General features: G+C 41.9%; 1 protein-coding gene across 1 annotated transcript in view; it reads left to right on the forward strand.

Annotated features, from left to right (window-relative positions):
• Window positions 1–14,876, forward strand: part of LOC115100895 (proline dehydrogenase 1, mitochondrial-like) — a 55,366-nt gene that overhangs the window by 19,615 nt on the left and 20,875 nt on the right. The window contains exons 5-7 of the mRNA XM_029619954.1: window positions 2,820–2,884; window positions 7,916–8,112; window positions 10,245–10,326. Of these exons, the coding sequence (XP_029475814.1) occupies window positions 2,820–2,884; window positions 7,916–8,112; window positions 10,245–10,326 (344 nt within the window). The remainder of the gene's footprint in view (window positions 1–2,819; window positions 2,885–7,915; window positions 8,113–10,244; window positions 10,327–14,876) is intronic.

The following is a 14,876-nucleotide window of genomic DNA, read 5'->3' on the forward strand; positions in this document are numbered from 1 at the left end:
AAATGTATGAAGTCTGCATCAGCACAGGAGTTTGGCCAGAGATGTTCTGCAGAGTGGACACTAGAATTTAGGAAGTGAATACTAGTGGTGAATCAGGCAGGGATTTAGTGACTTACAGGACTGGTAAGGGGAGGAGCAAGAATTGCTTCAATTGACTCAATGTAGCAGAGGAAAGGAGTAGAGGATACAAGTTGACAGCCTGGAGATTGCTTGTATTAGTGGTGACTGTGGGGGAGCTCTGGTCTATCCCAACATGGTATGTCTTATGTTGCTATCTGGTCTGAGGACAAGCTTCTAGATACCTTCCCTAGCCCTACACAAACTGCTAGAATATCTTCTACATCTTTTCAGTCTGGCATGAAAACTGTTAGGGTTCAGCTGTATGCAATTGTCGCTTATCACCAACATGGAGATGGAAAACCCATTTGTGTACAGCTGCTGTCAAATTCAGACAGGACTTGCCTTGTTTGAAGCCTCTCATCAAGCCGCTTGCAGTGTCACAGGACAAATGTTCTTTCTTAGCAATCAGGTGGATTCACGACAGGGTTTATGCACCTCTACCAGCAGATGGAGACTGAGCAAAGCTGACGTCACGGTATATATACCCCTGCACTGACATCAGGCCTCCAGTATTCACCTCTCTCCAGCAGATGGTGGAAGTGCATCTCCCTACTGGTGATTGCTTTAAAGTTTTTATAAAAAGAGAAAAAAGTTTATTACCCCTCTCTTCTGTGGTGATAACTTATTGTCCCTCCCTCAGTCTAGTTTCCTGAGGTGATTTCTTCAAATTATTCCCTCAGATGAGTGCCTTGGTCCTGTAGCTGGTTTTTTGCTGGCATGGACTTAGCTGTTTGTTTAATTTTTGAGTTTTATATACCGTCATTCGGTAAAGCCATCATAATGGTTTACAAAAGTTCAAAATGCAAGATTTTTAACAATTGAACAAAAAGGCATAACAGGAAGCATATTAAACAAAAAGAGACATCCAATTGCAAAGATATTAACTTAAACTTGCACAAAGGGGAGGGCCCCTTTGTCGCAGGGCGCCTTTCAATGGTCGGTGCTACCCTGGATGATGGGGGTGGGGGCAGGGCTCCTGATCGGGTCTCTCATTCTCATCGCTGCTCCTTCTTTTTCTTGTTTCTTTCCTTTTTTTTTTTTTACATGGTGGTGGAGATGTTCTGTGGGGTGCCCGAAGATGGCGGGTGGGCTCATAGTTTAAGGGCGCCGGTGGCAGGGCACCTCTCAAGGGTCAGTGCTGATTTAGATGACATTTAAAAAAAAAAAAAAGTCAAGTGGGTGCAGAAAGCTGAGCGCAGCAGTAAAGATTTATGCCCTGATCGATAGATTGGAGGAGGAGTTGATTTTAGGGATTCCTTTCCCCTCCGGTCTCCATCCTTGGTGCACCAATCCAACATCCATTCCCTCCTCAGGGGAGCTTGGGGGACTCGGGCAGTTTGGTGAGTTGAGCAGCCTTTTGGGCTAGGCTCCCCTCTCAGGCTTAGATTTTTTGCCATATGGTAGGCAGCAGTGGTGTTCACATGTTCTTTTTCTGCGCATAAGACTGCCCTCTTCAGGTATGTTGATTAGCACTTGCACGCCTGGCTGTACGTCTAGTTGTGCGCTTAGCCGGGTACTCAGTTGTGTGCATAGGGGCGCGTAGTTGGATGCACAGTAGTGGTCTTCAGGACACCTAGATGGGTTGAGCAGTCCAGATAATGTTAGACAATGCAATGAATATGACTTCCATCAATTGCCAGGGAGGAACCAAGAGCCAGCAAGTGTCGCAGGAAATAGCCCAATTCATGGAATGGGTAGAACGGCATCTTCAGGAGATATGCTGTCTTTTCCTGCAATGAGGGAGTCTAAGAGTTGACTTTCTCAGCAGACAGTGTAGACCTAGGAAAATGGGAATTGTCAAATGAGGCATTTCAGCTCATAGTGGACCGCTGGCGACATCTCACAATGTGAAGGTTCTTTACTACTTCAGCTGCAAGAGATCACGTCTTTGGGCATTGATGCACTCGTGCAGGAATGGCCAGTGGGCAAGCTCCTATAGGCCTTCCCCTGTGGCCCATGTTGAGCAGAATGATTGAGGATGGTGCTTCTGGTGGCACCAAATTGGTCCAGGAGGCTGTGGCATGCAGACTTGCAAAGGCTCCTGGTGGACCCTCCTATCCAGTTACTGGTTCACAGGGGCCTGTCCTTCATGAAGATCCAATTCTGTTTTTGACTTAAAGGGTTTGGTCCTTGAGAGGGCTTGAATGCTGAAGTGTGGATATTCCACTATGGCGATTGCTACCTTGCTAAGAACAAGAAAGTTCTCCACTTCCTTAGTCTCTGTGCGGGTTTGGCGAGTGTTTTGAGGCTTGGTGTGAGGATCTAGGGGTTCTTCCTCGTTCAAGATCCCACTCATTTTGGAATTTTTGCAGGATGGATTGAGAAAAGGCTTTGCCCTTAATTCATTGAAGGTACAGGTGGTAGCTCTTGCTTGTTTCTGAGGTCGGTGGACCCTTGTTGGCTAATCCAGATGTGGCTCGTTATAACTTGATCTTGCAAACGGAGGGATGGGGGAAGGATTTTGTAAACCATTGAAACTTGTTATAAAGTTCTCCACCAAGTATTACATTGGTTTGTTCTGCTTCCATCATTCATAAGAATTCCAAACCAGACTCTGGTAGTATATTTAAGAACATAAGCAGTGAAAAGCTTTGCCTTTCCAGAGACTTCAGGAAGATTGTCTGCTCAGTGCTGAGCAGTCATGTGATTTTTAAGCTTAGCCATAGACCCTGATTTGATGTCTTCATCTGATTCTACAGGAGGCAGTTCCAAAGATGGATTCTCTGCAATTAAACTCACTGCACTGGGAAGGCCCCAGTTCCTGGTAAGTTTCAGAATAGTATCCTAGAACTATATAAAATGACAATTGACTGGGGGTGTTTGATGCTTCAGGCCTGCTAACTCTGATACAGTGGTTCAGTAGGAGGCTAGTTGTCAGGCTGTGACAGGCTCAATAATACTATATTTTACTTTTGTGTCAGGTTTTGCAGAGCTCATTGTTAAATGTTTTTTTTATAATCAGTGATGATGTAGGGACTTAGTCTGATATTTTTATAATTCTCTTTATAACCCAGCAGCTACTGATATGCAGTACTGAGCTTCTGGTTCTGTCAATCCTATCCAGATTTTTTTTAGCAGGAATTGTAATCATTTTTATGATTCTTCATCTCCAGCCTAGCTGCTGCAGAGAGAGTCCTTGGCCAGGAGGCAGGGTCTATGACTGTTCAAAGTGAGGTACAAAGCGTGCTTCATAGCAGACAGTAGGAGATGTTACCAAGTGCCAGTCAGGGCTTTGGGCCTCATTTTCTAAAGTATCGTAGGCCTGCAATATTTTACAAAATTGCGCTAATGGGGGGCGTGGAGTCGACACGGGGGGTGGGCCGTCCTGCGCTAGCCGGCAGCAATCGCACAGCTGCGGTGTGATCGCTGGTTTCACACCCAATAGCGCCACCGTGAAAGGTGGTGCTATTAGGCGCGAAATAGGACGCGAAAAGGCCCTTACCTTTTCACCGTCCGGCGTTGTCGCAGAGTCTGCCCCAGTGATGCCCCGATTCCTCCTCTTCCAGGGCCGACTCCGCCCCGATGTAGGTAGTGTGAGCCTGCGATAGCCTTGGAAAATAAGGCCCTTTGTCCCTTAGGCACTGTGAATGTTGCTTCCAGAGGAGAAGCAAGAACCAGATTTAAAATAGAGCCAGGCTCTCCCAACAGCAGTGTACAGCATTGCTGCCAGGCCATCGGTCTGTTTATTTTTTATATTGCCAATGCCATAGGCCTGAGGTGGTGAACAAAGAAATGTTCATAAAATTATGTAGGACAAAAACAAATCGCAGCATTACCATAAATAAAACATTGAAACCTAAGCTCATGGAGAATAAGCCCATGGAATAAGTTGTTAAAAGCCCTTTAAAAGTTTTTAAACAACCTTTCATCAGCAGATCAAGAGAATTCCAGACTTGTGGGATCACTATAGAGACATGTTCTGGCATATCTCAGGCTAGAAACTTCTAGTAATCCCTCGAGAGCTAATATCTTGTTTACCAACTTTATATTTGACTCTCCGTTCTACTGGAAGCTTGGTGAAATGTGCTCCCTCCATTAATTAGCCTAGGAGCAGCATTTTGTAAAAGATGCATTGCTTGTAATGTTGAGGCTGGGAGAACATACAGGGAATTGTAATAAATCCAAAAGGGGCATAATCAGGGCCTGCACTACCAATCAGATGGAGACAGTAAAGGTCTGAAAGGATCACACGTAATTTATAAAAGCTGGAATGGGTAATTGATTCTGGTTTCATGTTTAAATAACCAGGTCAAATCTATTATTACACCAGGACTTTTCGCTTTAGTGGAGGTTGAACAATAGTAGAGTCTATCACTACAGAAAGGAATGTGGCTAGAATGAGGCTTTGAATCTAGCCCTAACCATTTCTGTTTTGGCTAAGTTCAATCATCCTGTTGTGTGCCAACCATTGCTTTATTGCAGACATACAGCAGGAAACTACTAACACCATTTTCCCAAGATGATTCAGCTTAAATATAAAGCTGAATGTGATTGGCGTACAACTGGATGACCAGAGAAACTGCCAGTAAGTTTACAGATAGGAGACAGGTAAATATTAAACATGGCTGACAGATCAGATCCCTGGGGGACTCCAGTCATGAGGGAATACCATTTAGAGGTCAATGTCCTAATTCTGGCCACCTTTTGGCAGTCGGATAAGTATGATTTAAACCATTTAAGGACTATCCCTGAGACACCACATTCCTTTAACGATAAATTAAGATTTGATGGTCAATGATATCAAATGAGGACATAATGTCTACTATGATCGACCTATCTCTTACCAGCATCCATACCCCTTCTTAGAGAATGAAAAAGAGAAAAGAATTTCTGTTTAGGGTTTTTTCTGAATCCAAATTGTGCAGGATCTAACACTTGATGGTCATTTAAGGAAGGTGGTCAACTGCTTCAGAACCACATATTCAACAATATTCACAACAAATGACAGTGAAGAGTTTAATCTGTAATTGGCTGGGTCTCTTGGGTCAAATTGGATTTTTTTAAGTAGTGGTTTTAAAGAGGTCAACTTTAAAGAGTCAGGGACATATCCTTCTGAGAGAGAAATTAAATCTGTCAAAGGTGCAGACACTGGTTTTGAAGCCTTTAAAATGGTATTGTAAGAATTTAAAGGACAATAGGCAGTGTTTGGCTTAGAGAAAGCATCCACTGTATCAAAACAAGACCACAGAGCCTTATGTGATTCAGGGCAAATTCAGACCACCTTGGAAGGGCAGAGAATGCTACCGAAATGTTGGCATGTTTGCATGAGCTATTTGTCATCTAATCATCACAATTCCAAGCACTTGATCTAACTGGTGAAGTAGATGCAGAAGTGTGTTTTATGTGAAATAGCTTACAAACTATTTATTAAACAATTCCTTAGGACTGTGTAACCTGCTGCCTGAATTTTGAGATGAATAGAATGCTTTTTCAGCATTGTCCATTTCATCCTTGTACTTTTCAGGAGCTCTTTTATGTTGATAGTTTCTGATGTACACCTCCAGTAACATAGGCGTTCTTTCTTGACATTGAGCATTTTCAATCTCTAAGTTCCTGAGAAAACAATGGGTGGTTTTTGGGGTTTTTTTGTTTTGTTTTAACAAGACACTCTCATTTCTTTACAGGGGTGACAGTATTTAAAGCTTTAGTCACAGCAGATTCCCAGTTAGCTAATGTCATGTATACACGCCTCCAACTCTGTAGCCAAACATTCACTAAAATGTATAATCTCAACAAAATCTGTTTGGTAAGATGGCATTTTCACCATATTGGAGTCTCACCCTGCTTAAAAACAGGGTAAGAAAGATATTAAATGATTGGACAAGGGGACTGTTTGAAAAATAGTCTGCCTAAGAGAGGTTGGTAAATACAAAATCTAGAGCAGGGGTCAGGAACCTTTTTGGCTGAGAGAGCCATAAACGCCACATATTTTAAAATGTAATTCCATGAGAGCCATACAATATGTTTAAAACTCAATACAAGTAAATGTGTGCATTTTATGTAAGATCACACTTTTAAAGTACAATAAGTCTCTGAAAATATTACACCAATACATCTCCTATTAGGAAAACGGACCAAGTCAGGCTGCTATAGAGTCCTACACAGAAACTACACGCCAGCAGAAAACCTCACCTGAATCACGTGCTGTCCCTCACCTAACATAGAATAAAGAGACCAAAACGCATAACAAGAAGCATGCAGAAAAAACTGAATTGGAAACTGCAACAAGCCAGAGTCTCTGTATGCAGTGTAACAAAGGAAAAAAGAAACATCAAACATCCTTATAAAACAAATCAAGAAATATAAAATCATCAGCAGTAAAACTGTACTAACAAAAAGAACATATTTCGAAACAGCTGATGAGTGGAATATCCAATAATTAAAAACTCATATAAAACATTTCCAGATACCAACAAAATATTTCAAAATAGCAGACACAAAGACCCAGTAATGAAAAATAAGGATACAAAAATTTTTTTGCTCTGCATACCTGGGAACGTTTGATATCCAGGTGTCCTGAGATTGTTCTGAATTAGCAGGAGGCGGGGTGGTTTGCTTGGAACTTTCTCCTCTCTGTCACATACCAGCGCTCTCTCTCACACTGGCTCTCAATGACACACCTATACACACATGCTCTCAGTACTCACATATACACATGTTTTTTCTCTCACTTATATAGGCTCTTAATTACACATTTACACACATGCTATCTTTTCACGCTTACACACACACACAGGCTTTCAATCACATAAATACATGCTGTCTTTTTCTCTCACACACAGACTCTCATTCACATGCTTACAAACATGTCCTCTCTTTCTCTCATTTACACACAGGCTCTCAATCACATACTCACATGCTCCCTTCACCTAAACCAGCTCTCAATCACACACAGACACACATGGTCTCTCTCTCTCATTTAAACACAGGCTCTCAATCACATACTCACATGCTCCCTTCATCTAAACCAGCTCTCAATCACACACAGACACACATGGTCTCTCTCTTACTTATACACACAGGCTCTTAATCATGCATACACATTATCTCTCTCACACACAGGATCTCAATCATACACACACTCTTTCACACAAACAGGTTTTCAATCACAAACTTACACATACAGGTTCCCAATGGTAAACTTACATTCATGCTCTCTCTCTCTCTCTCACAGGCAGGCTCTCAATCACAGACATACTCTCTTTCACATATACAGGCTCTCAATCATTCACATACATGCAATCACACACACACACACACACACACACACAGAGGGCCCCCCCTGCGGCCCGGAAGAGGAAGTGGAGAGTATCGGGTGGCTGCGCAGCAAGAAGAGGCCATGCTAGTGCGCTTGGCCTTCTTTTCTTCGGGCCGATGCCAAGCGCACTAGCGTGGCCTCTTCTTGCCGCGCACGCACCCGATACTCTCCACTTCCTCTTCCGGGCCGCGGGGGGGGGTGAAGAAGAGAGCACACCGGTGCCGCTGACTCCAGCTGTCCTGCCGCGTTCCGCCCGGGCTGACAGCATTTTAAGCCCGGGCGGAGGAGGACAGGGGAGCAGCTGGGTCAGCGGGAAAGTGTGGCGACTGTCTGCGAGCCAGATGCAGCCCTCAAAAGAGCCATATCTGGCTCGCGAGCCATGGGTTCCCAACCCCTGATCTAGAGTATACCCACATTTGTGTGTGGGTTGTGAAACAATTTGTTTCCAACCTAGTGACTCGTACAATCTTAAGAATTGAGCGCAGCTAGCAGATAGTGGAAGTTTCTGACATTTGCAGTTGTGCTTTCTCTCCTCAGCTACAGTTCTCAGAAGTTTTGATCCGATGGCAAAGATTCTTCCATCAGCTGGCAGCGGAGCAAGGGAAGGCTGGGATGGCAGTCGTGGACATCCAACTGGAGGCAAAGCAGTTACAGGAGACATTAGAGAATCTGGGCATTGTGACCAAGGCTGAGAGCCAGCATTGGTTCACTGGGGAAGACCTGGGTGTTTCTGGGTAGGTGCCCTACATACATGTGTTCATTGTACACCCTGAGGCACTGACCAGAGACAGTGTGTCATTTTGATAGAAAGCGAATTGTCATAAGACAGACATTCATTTTAAACAGTCTGGCACAGATAAGTTGGTATTCTTTTATTACTGAAACATAAGAACATAATTTGCCAAACTGGGTCAGACCAAAAGTCCATCAAGCCCCGGTATCCTGTTTCCAACAGTGGCTAATCCAGGTTGCAAATGGTTGATTCCATTCTGCTTCTCCCAAGGATAAGCAGTGGTTTTCTGTAAGTTCACCTTATGGTTTATGGACCCTTCCTTCAGGAACTTGTCCAAACCTTTTTTAAAACCAAGCTACATTAACAGCTTTCACTATGCCATATGGCAACAAATTCCAGAGCTTAATTATGCATTGAGTGAAGAAAATGTTCTATTTGTTTTAAATGTACTACTTAGTAACTTCATTGCATGTCCCCTAGTGTTTGTACTTTTTGAAAAGATAAACTGACTTGCATTTACCTGCCCATTCTGCTCATTATTTTATAGACTTCTATCATATCTCCCTTCAGCCATCTCTTCTCCAAGCTGAAAAGCCTTAACCTCGTTAGCCTTTCCTCATAAGGGAATTATTCCATTCCTTTTATGATTTTGGTCACCCTTCTCTGAACTTTCTAATTCTTCTATATATTTTTTTTTGAGATGGTGACCAGAATTGTGTGACACTCAAGATGTAGTCCACACCATGGAGTGATTTTCATTATGATAGTCTCTGCTTTATTTTGCATTCCTTTCCTAATGCCTAGCATTCTATGTTGCTTTTTTTGGCTGCTGCCACAGTGAGCAGAGGGCAATGACGCCTAGATCCTCTTAACTGAGTTGTGATTCCTAATCTGGAATCTTGCATTGTGTAACTGTAATTTAGATTACTCTTCCCCAAGTTCATCACTTTGCAGTTGTGCACATTAAATCTCATCTTCCATTTGCATGTCCAATCTCCCAGTCTTACAAGGTCCTCTTGCAATTTCTTCAATCCTCTTGTGATTTAACAACTTTCAACAATTTTCTCATCTGCAAATTTGATCACTTCACTCATTGTTCTCATTTCCAAGTCATTTATAAATGTTAAAAAGCAATGGTCCCAGTACAGATCCCTGGGGCACTCTACTATTCACCTTTCTCCATTGAGAAACTTGACCATTTAGCCATATTCTGTTTTTCTATTTTATAACCAGTTCCCTATCCACAATAGGACATTGCCTCCTATTTCATGACTTTTTAATTTCCTGAGGGACTTTGTCAAATGTCTGTCTCTTTTTTTTGAAATCCAGATATACTATATCTGGCTCACCTTTATCCACATGTTTGTTTTATACCTTCAAAAAACATAGCAGATTGAGGCAAGACTTTCCTAGGCTAAATCCATCTTGGCTTTGTCTGTTATGACTATCTGTATATTCAGTAATTTTGTTCTTTATAATAGTTTCTACTATTTTGCACGGCACTGACGTCACTCACTGATCTGTAGTTTCCTGGATCACCTCTGGAACCCTTTTTAAAAACTGTCGTACCTCCAGGTACCGTAGATCATTCTAAAGATAAGTTTATTAATTACTTAATGTGTCTGCAATTTCATTTTTCAGTTCTTTCAACACTCTGGAATGTATATCAGTTTCAGTTCTTTCTCTTCAAAGTAATGTGCCCTCCTTCTTTGTATTAGAACAGTTTCATTGTACCTGTTTCTGTATTAAAGAAGCGCAACTGACTTCCAGCAATTTTCTTTTTATACCATTACTGCTTAAGTTTAACTTCTAATTCTTTATTAAGAATTAGGATACATAGTAGTACCTAGAAATGTATGTGTTGTATAATGGGTAGTGTCTCTGAATAATTTCTGAGAAATATATGTTAAAATGGGATATGTCTGGCAAGAAAACATTCAGAATACGTCATAGGGATAAAGAGCAAAATCTGAGGGGGGGGGGGGGGCAGGATTCCTGTAAATATTTAGAGACTCACTGCTCATACAAGTCAGAGCAAGGATCCTTGTAATTATCAGGGATTCTTTCCCTATCCCTGAGAATTGAGGGACCCTCTTCCTGCCTATAATCACTCTCCCTCTCCTCTGTACCCAGCACCGTGGACCTCTTGGATTGGAATAGCCTCATCGACAGCAGGACCAAGATCTCCAAACTGTTGCTAGTGCCAAACCTGCAGGTACAACCAAGGTCTCATCTTTCTTCTTGTATTGTTTTTTTGGTTCTTGTACCCCGCCCCCTCCTTCAGACATGATCTCTTCCTGTCTGGGGCACACTATGTTTATATATTTCTCAAGGTACTGAAAAAATCTAAATTGCTTAGAAAAATGTGACACATTTATCTGTAGGCTATTTGATTAGCTTTAGATGTAAGCAAGGTATTTGCCATAGAGAGGCAGTCTCAGCAGAGAGCAGTTTGAATGGACAAAGGAATGTGTAACGACCAGAACCTAAGATCAAAAAGAGAGCTCAAAAAATACAACTTACACTGGGTTACTTTGTGTATACGATTTAGTATGTTAATATTCCAGCAGTGGCGGATTCACGATGTCGGACCGGCCCAGGTATTCGCCGCCCAGGACACATCACGTGGTCTGCCGAGTGCGGCTCTGTCACGGCTGCACATGGCAGACCATGTGACTGGAGCGATCGGCCCACCAGGGGATGCCCGATCCACCCCTGGTATTCCAGTGACCATCAGGGGTCAAAAAACACTACAGTTTGAAAAATTATACCATTGCAGTTCATATTTACTACTAGAGGTATGCAACACTGTGCCATTATATACAGTACATTCAGAAAGTATGGACTCCACTTTTTCCACATTTTGTTACGTTACAGCCTTATTTTAAAATGGATAACATGCATATTTTCCTGAAATCTACATACAATACCCCATAATGACAAAGCAAAATCAAATTTGTAGAAATTTGTGCAAATTAAAAACAAAAACCCTGAAGTATCACATTTACATAAGTATTCAGACCTTTTACTCAGTACTTTGAGGCACCTTTTGCAGTGATTACAGCCTCAAGTCACTTTAGGTGTGACGTTACAGTCTTGGCACACCTGGATTTGGGGATTTTCTCCCATTCTTCTCTGCAGATCCTCTCAAGCTCTTATCAAGTTGGAAGGCTGAGCATCAATGCTCAGCTATTTTCAGGTCTCTGTAGAGATGTTCATGTCAGAGCTCTAGCTGAAGCCACTCCTGTGTCTTGGCTCTGTGCTTATGGTCATGGTTCTGTTTGGAAGGTGATTCATTGCCCCATTCTGAGGTCCAGAGTGCTCTGGAACAAGTTTTCATAAAGGATCTCTCTGTACTTAGCTCCATTTTATTTTTCCCTTGATCCTGACTAGTCTTCCAGTTCCTGTAGCTGAAACACATACCCACAGCATGATGCTGCCACCAGGGAATGGTATTTTCTAGTTGATCAGTGTCTGGTTTCCTTCAGACAGGACACTTAGCATTCAGGCCAAAGAGTTTAATCTTGGTTTCATCAGACCAGAGCATCTAGTTTCTCAGGCATGTGCATAAGATGAAAGTCTGAGACTAATTGATGAAGAATCCAAATTTGGTGGAACATTGTGCTGAAGAAACCTTTGGAACAACCGTTAAAAGAAGTTATTGCTCGGTGCCCTGAAGCAGCATCCATGAAACGTGATATCACATTGGGTGAGCTTCTTCTCTTCAAGTAAAAACAGGGAAGGTTGCTTATTTTTAAGTACAGTACAAAAGAACTGAGCAGGTTACTTCTCTTCAAAGTAATAGAAAGGAAGCAACTTATTTTTTTAAAGTGCAATATAAAAATTGACTTACAAAGACTGTGTTTGGACCAATGATTATATATGAACCAGTTGTGCTGAAGGGTGAGAAAACAATATATGTAAACTCAGTGTGGGTGGTATGATGGTCCTATTGGAAAACGTGGCAAGAGAAATTGTTCAGTAACAGCACAAATTTAATAAAGTGAATGTCATCTGGTATAGGTTTGAACACTTGCATTTGACTTTTGGGATCCCAATTTTTGTTAAAGTACCAACCTACCATGCTGCTACAGAGCAAGGTCTGTGGGAGGAAAGATTAATCTCCATGACAGAGTGTGGCTACTTGAAGCAGTCATTGGGTGAGGGGGAAACTAGGTCTCCATCAAAGTGAAGTTGGAGGAAATGAGATCATGAATGGGTAATTTTATAGGGAACATGAGAGGGGGGGGGGGGGGGGAGGAGGAGTAATTGGGTAAGGTTGTGGAGGGTTAATGAGTTTATATGCACAGTGATGTGAGTTGCATTAAAGAGCCAGGATTAGGATTAATGTCTCTTGCTGCTTTTTTTTTTTCTGTACTTAATCACATTTCAACTCCAAGGAGGATGAGGTTGAAATGCTCTCTTAAGAGAAATAGCTAGATGAGAAAACTTTGAAGCTTGAGAGCCATGAAGAAGGCAAGAGGAGCTGGGGAGATGAATGTAGGCCAGTAGACTTGAATAGAATGGTTTGTAGTGGGGAAATAGAATTGGGGAGCATTAGCATCAGAAAAAGGAAACCTAGTGGAGTAATAGGAAGCAAAGAGCAGTATAAATGGTGCTGACCTCAGCAGCTTGAATGTCTTTGTAAGTTAAGTTGATGTGATCCTATGGCATGCACCTTCTAATGTGCTGGTAGGAGTGTGGGATGGCAAAAGCTGAAGTTCTAGGGTGTCCTCAGATGTCCACAAAAAAATCGGATCAGTGTCTTTGATTAGATGTGGTTTTCTTAATTTCAGGCAAGCTTTTGATAATGTCCTGCATAGGAGGCTCATAAACTGAGCAGCCATCTCAAAGTGATGGACTGGATTAGAAAGTGATTGAGGGGTAGATAATAGGGTAGTGGTAAAACTGACTTCTGAGAAAAGGAAGGTGACTAGTGGAATGCCTCTAGTCAGTCCTGGGAACATTTCTGTTCAATTTCTTTGAGCGATATTGCAGAAGGTTTAGAAGGAAAGATTTGCCTTATTGCAGAAGATATCAAGCTTAGCAACTATCACGAAAGTGCTACTAAACATACACAACACTGTACATATACACAGAAGATGGTCCCTGCACCATGGAACTTTTAGCTTTAGGAAAGACAAACCTAGATGAAAAAAGTTTAGAAGTACATTTACTGACGAGAAGTGGTTAATTTGAAAGCAGCCTCAAGGTGAGTTTATACTGGATTTGAATACAGTCAGAGGAAGCATGACACAAGGACTAAGGAAGTTTTTATTCTTGGCATACTGTACCACAAGGTGGAAAGCATAGAGTTGAAAGTTGCTCATGTGCCCTTTTCCACTGCCAGCTTGCCCAGTGATGAAGGGTGCAGAGAGAGGATAAGTAATGAGCTGAAGAATAAATGCATTTGCAGGCATATTAGAAGCTTGACTGGTTTGTGGACTTGGATGCTGAGCCAATGTAGTGACTTAAGAGGAGTTGCATGGCAATAACATTGAAGAGAAATTGTGCAGCTGAATTTTGAATACATTTCAGTGGAAGACTAAGAAAAGCAATTTGCATTAGTCTTAAGTGAGAGGTGATAAGAGTGGATAAGTGTGGTGGCTTGCTCAGAAAGGAAGGCATGTATTTTAGCAATGTTATCTGAAATGGAGTAAACTATGCAACATGATCAAGAATTTTGAAGTGGCATTGGGGATTCAATGCAAAAAGTGCAGAATCGTGCATTTGGGGCCGCAAAAACCAGGGCTTCCTGAATCTGTCCTATTGACTCCACAGCCAATCAAGATTTCAGGGTAACATTGAACGTCTTTGGATGCCCAGCATATACAGATTTACCTCATGCATATTCATTGTGGATATCCTGAAAACCCAACAGGCTGTGGGACTTAGGACAGAGTTTTGGAAGCTCTTCAGTATACAGGGGCAGGGTGAGATACTAATTTGCACCAACAAGCTTGGATTTGAGGAACAGAAATCAGAGAACGATTTACATGATGGGATGTGACAGAGCACTAACCACAAAAGGATTGTCTGAATGATCATTTCATTTCCAATGTCAAGGTAGCAAAAATGGGATACTAGATGCACAGGGCAAGGTTTAATGAGTAGGAAAAAAGGTGAAAATGCTTCCCTATGGGATATTGAGACCTCATCTAAAATATTGTCTAGTTCTGGAGGCTATTCTCAAAGAGAATGCAGATAAAAACCAGAGTAAAAATGGTGCATGGTCTACAACAAAAGCCAATTGAGATTAGACTGAAAAACTTAGTATTGGGGGAGGGATGTGTGATCGTGATCATGCTCTAGAGCAGAGGATCCCTAAGTGCCAAGAAGCAATGGCCAAGCCAGATATCACCTGCAATCTATGGCAGTGCACTAGGAAAGAAATTGTTTTTGTGGTTATTTGCTATTCTATTATGAGGCAGCTAGGAAGTGTATGTAGGCATGCTGTGACTTCCTTGCTCAGTCTGTCCTGTCCTGCTTGGCACACCCTCTGCAGCAAAACAATTTCTCAGACATCTCGCATAAACACGACTTTTCTAAAGATGGGCCATACTGAGTTCTAGAACACTTAATGGGGATTCCATCCAGAATATAAACTGGCATTGGCTTGTTTTGTGTGTAATCAGTTTTTAAAATGGATTTTATGATTTGAGTTTGGAACATCTCCTTTATTTTGGTCATAAGTACAATTACTACAGATGTATCTTGAGACTTTTTTTGAGGTCAGTTTTCCAATTTTTCATTTGTGCATAAATA

This window comes from Rhinatrema bivittatum, chromosome 11 (genome assembly GCF_901001135.1).
Source record: "Rhinatrema bivittatum chromosome 11, aRhiBiv1.1, whole genome shotgun sequence".
Classification (NCBI taxonomy): domain Eukaryota; kingdom Metazoa; phylum Chordata; class Amphibia; order Gymnophiona; family Rhinatrematidae; genus Rhinatrema; species Rhinatrema bivittatum.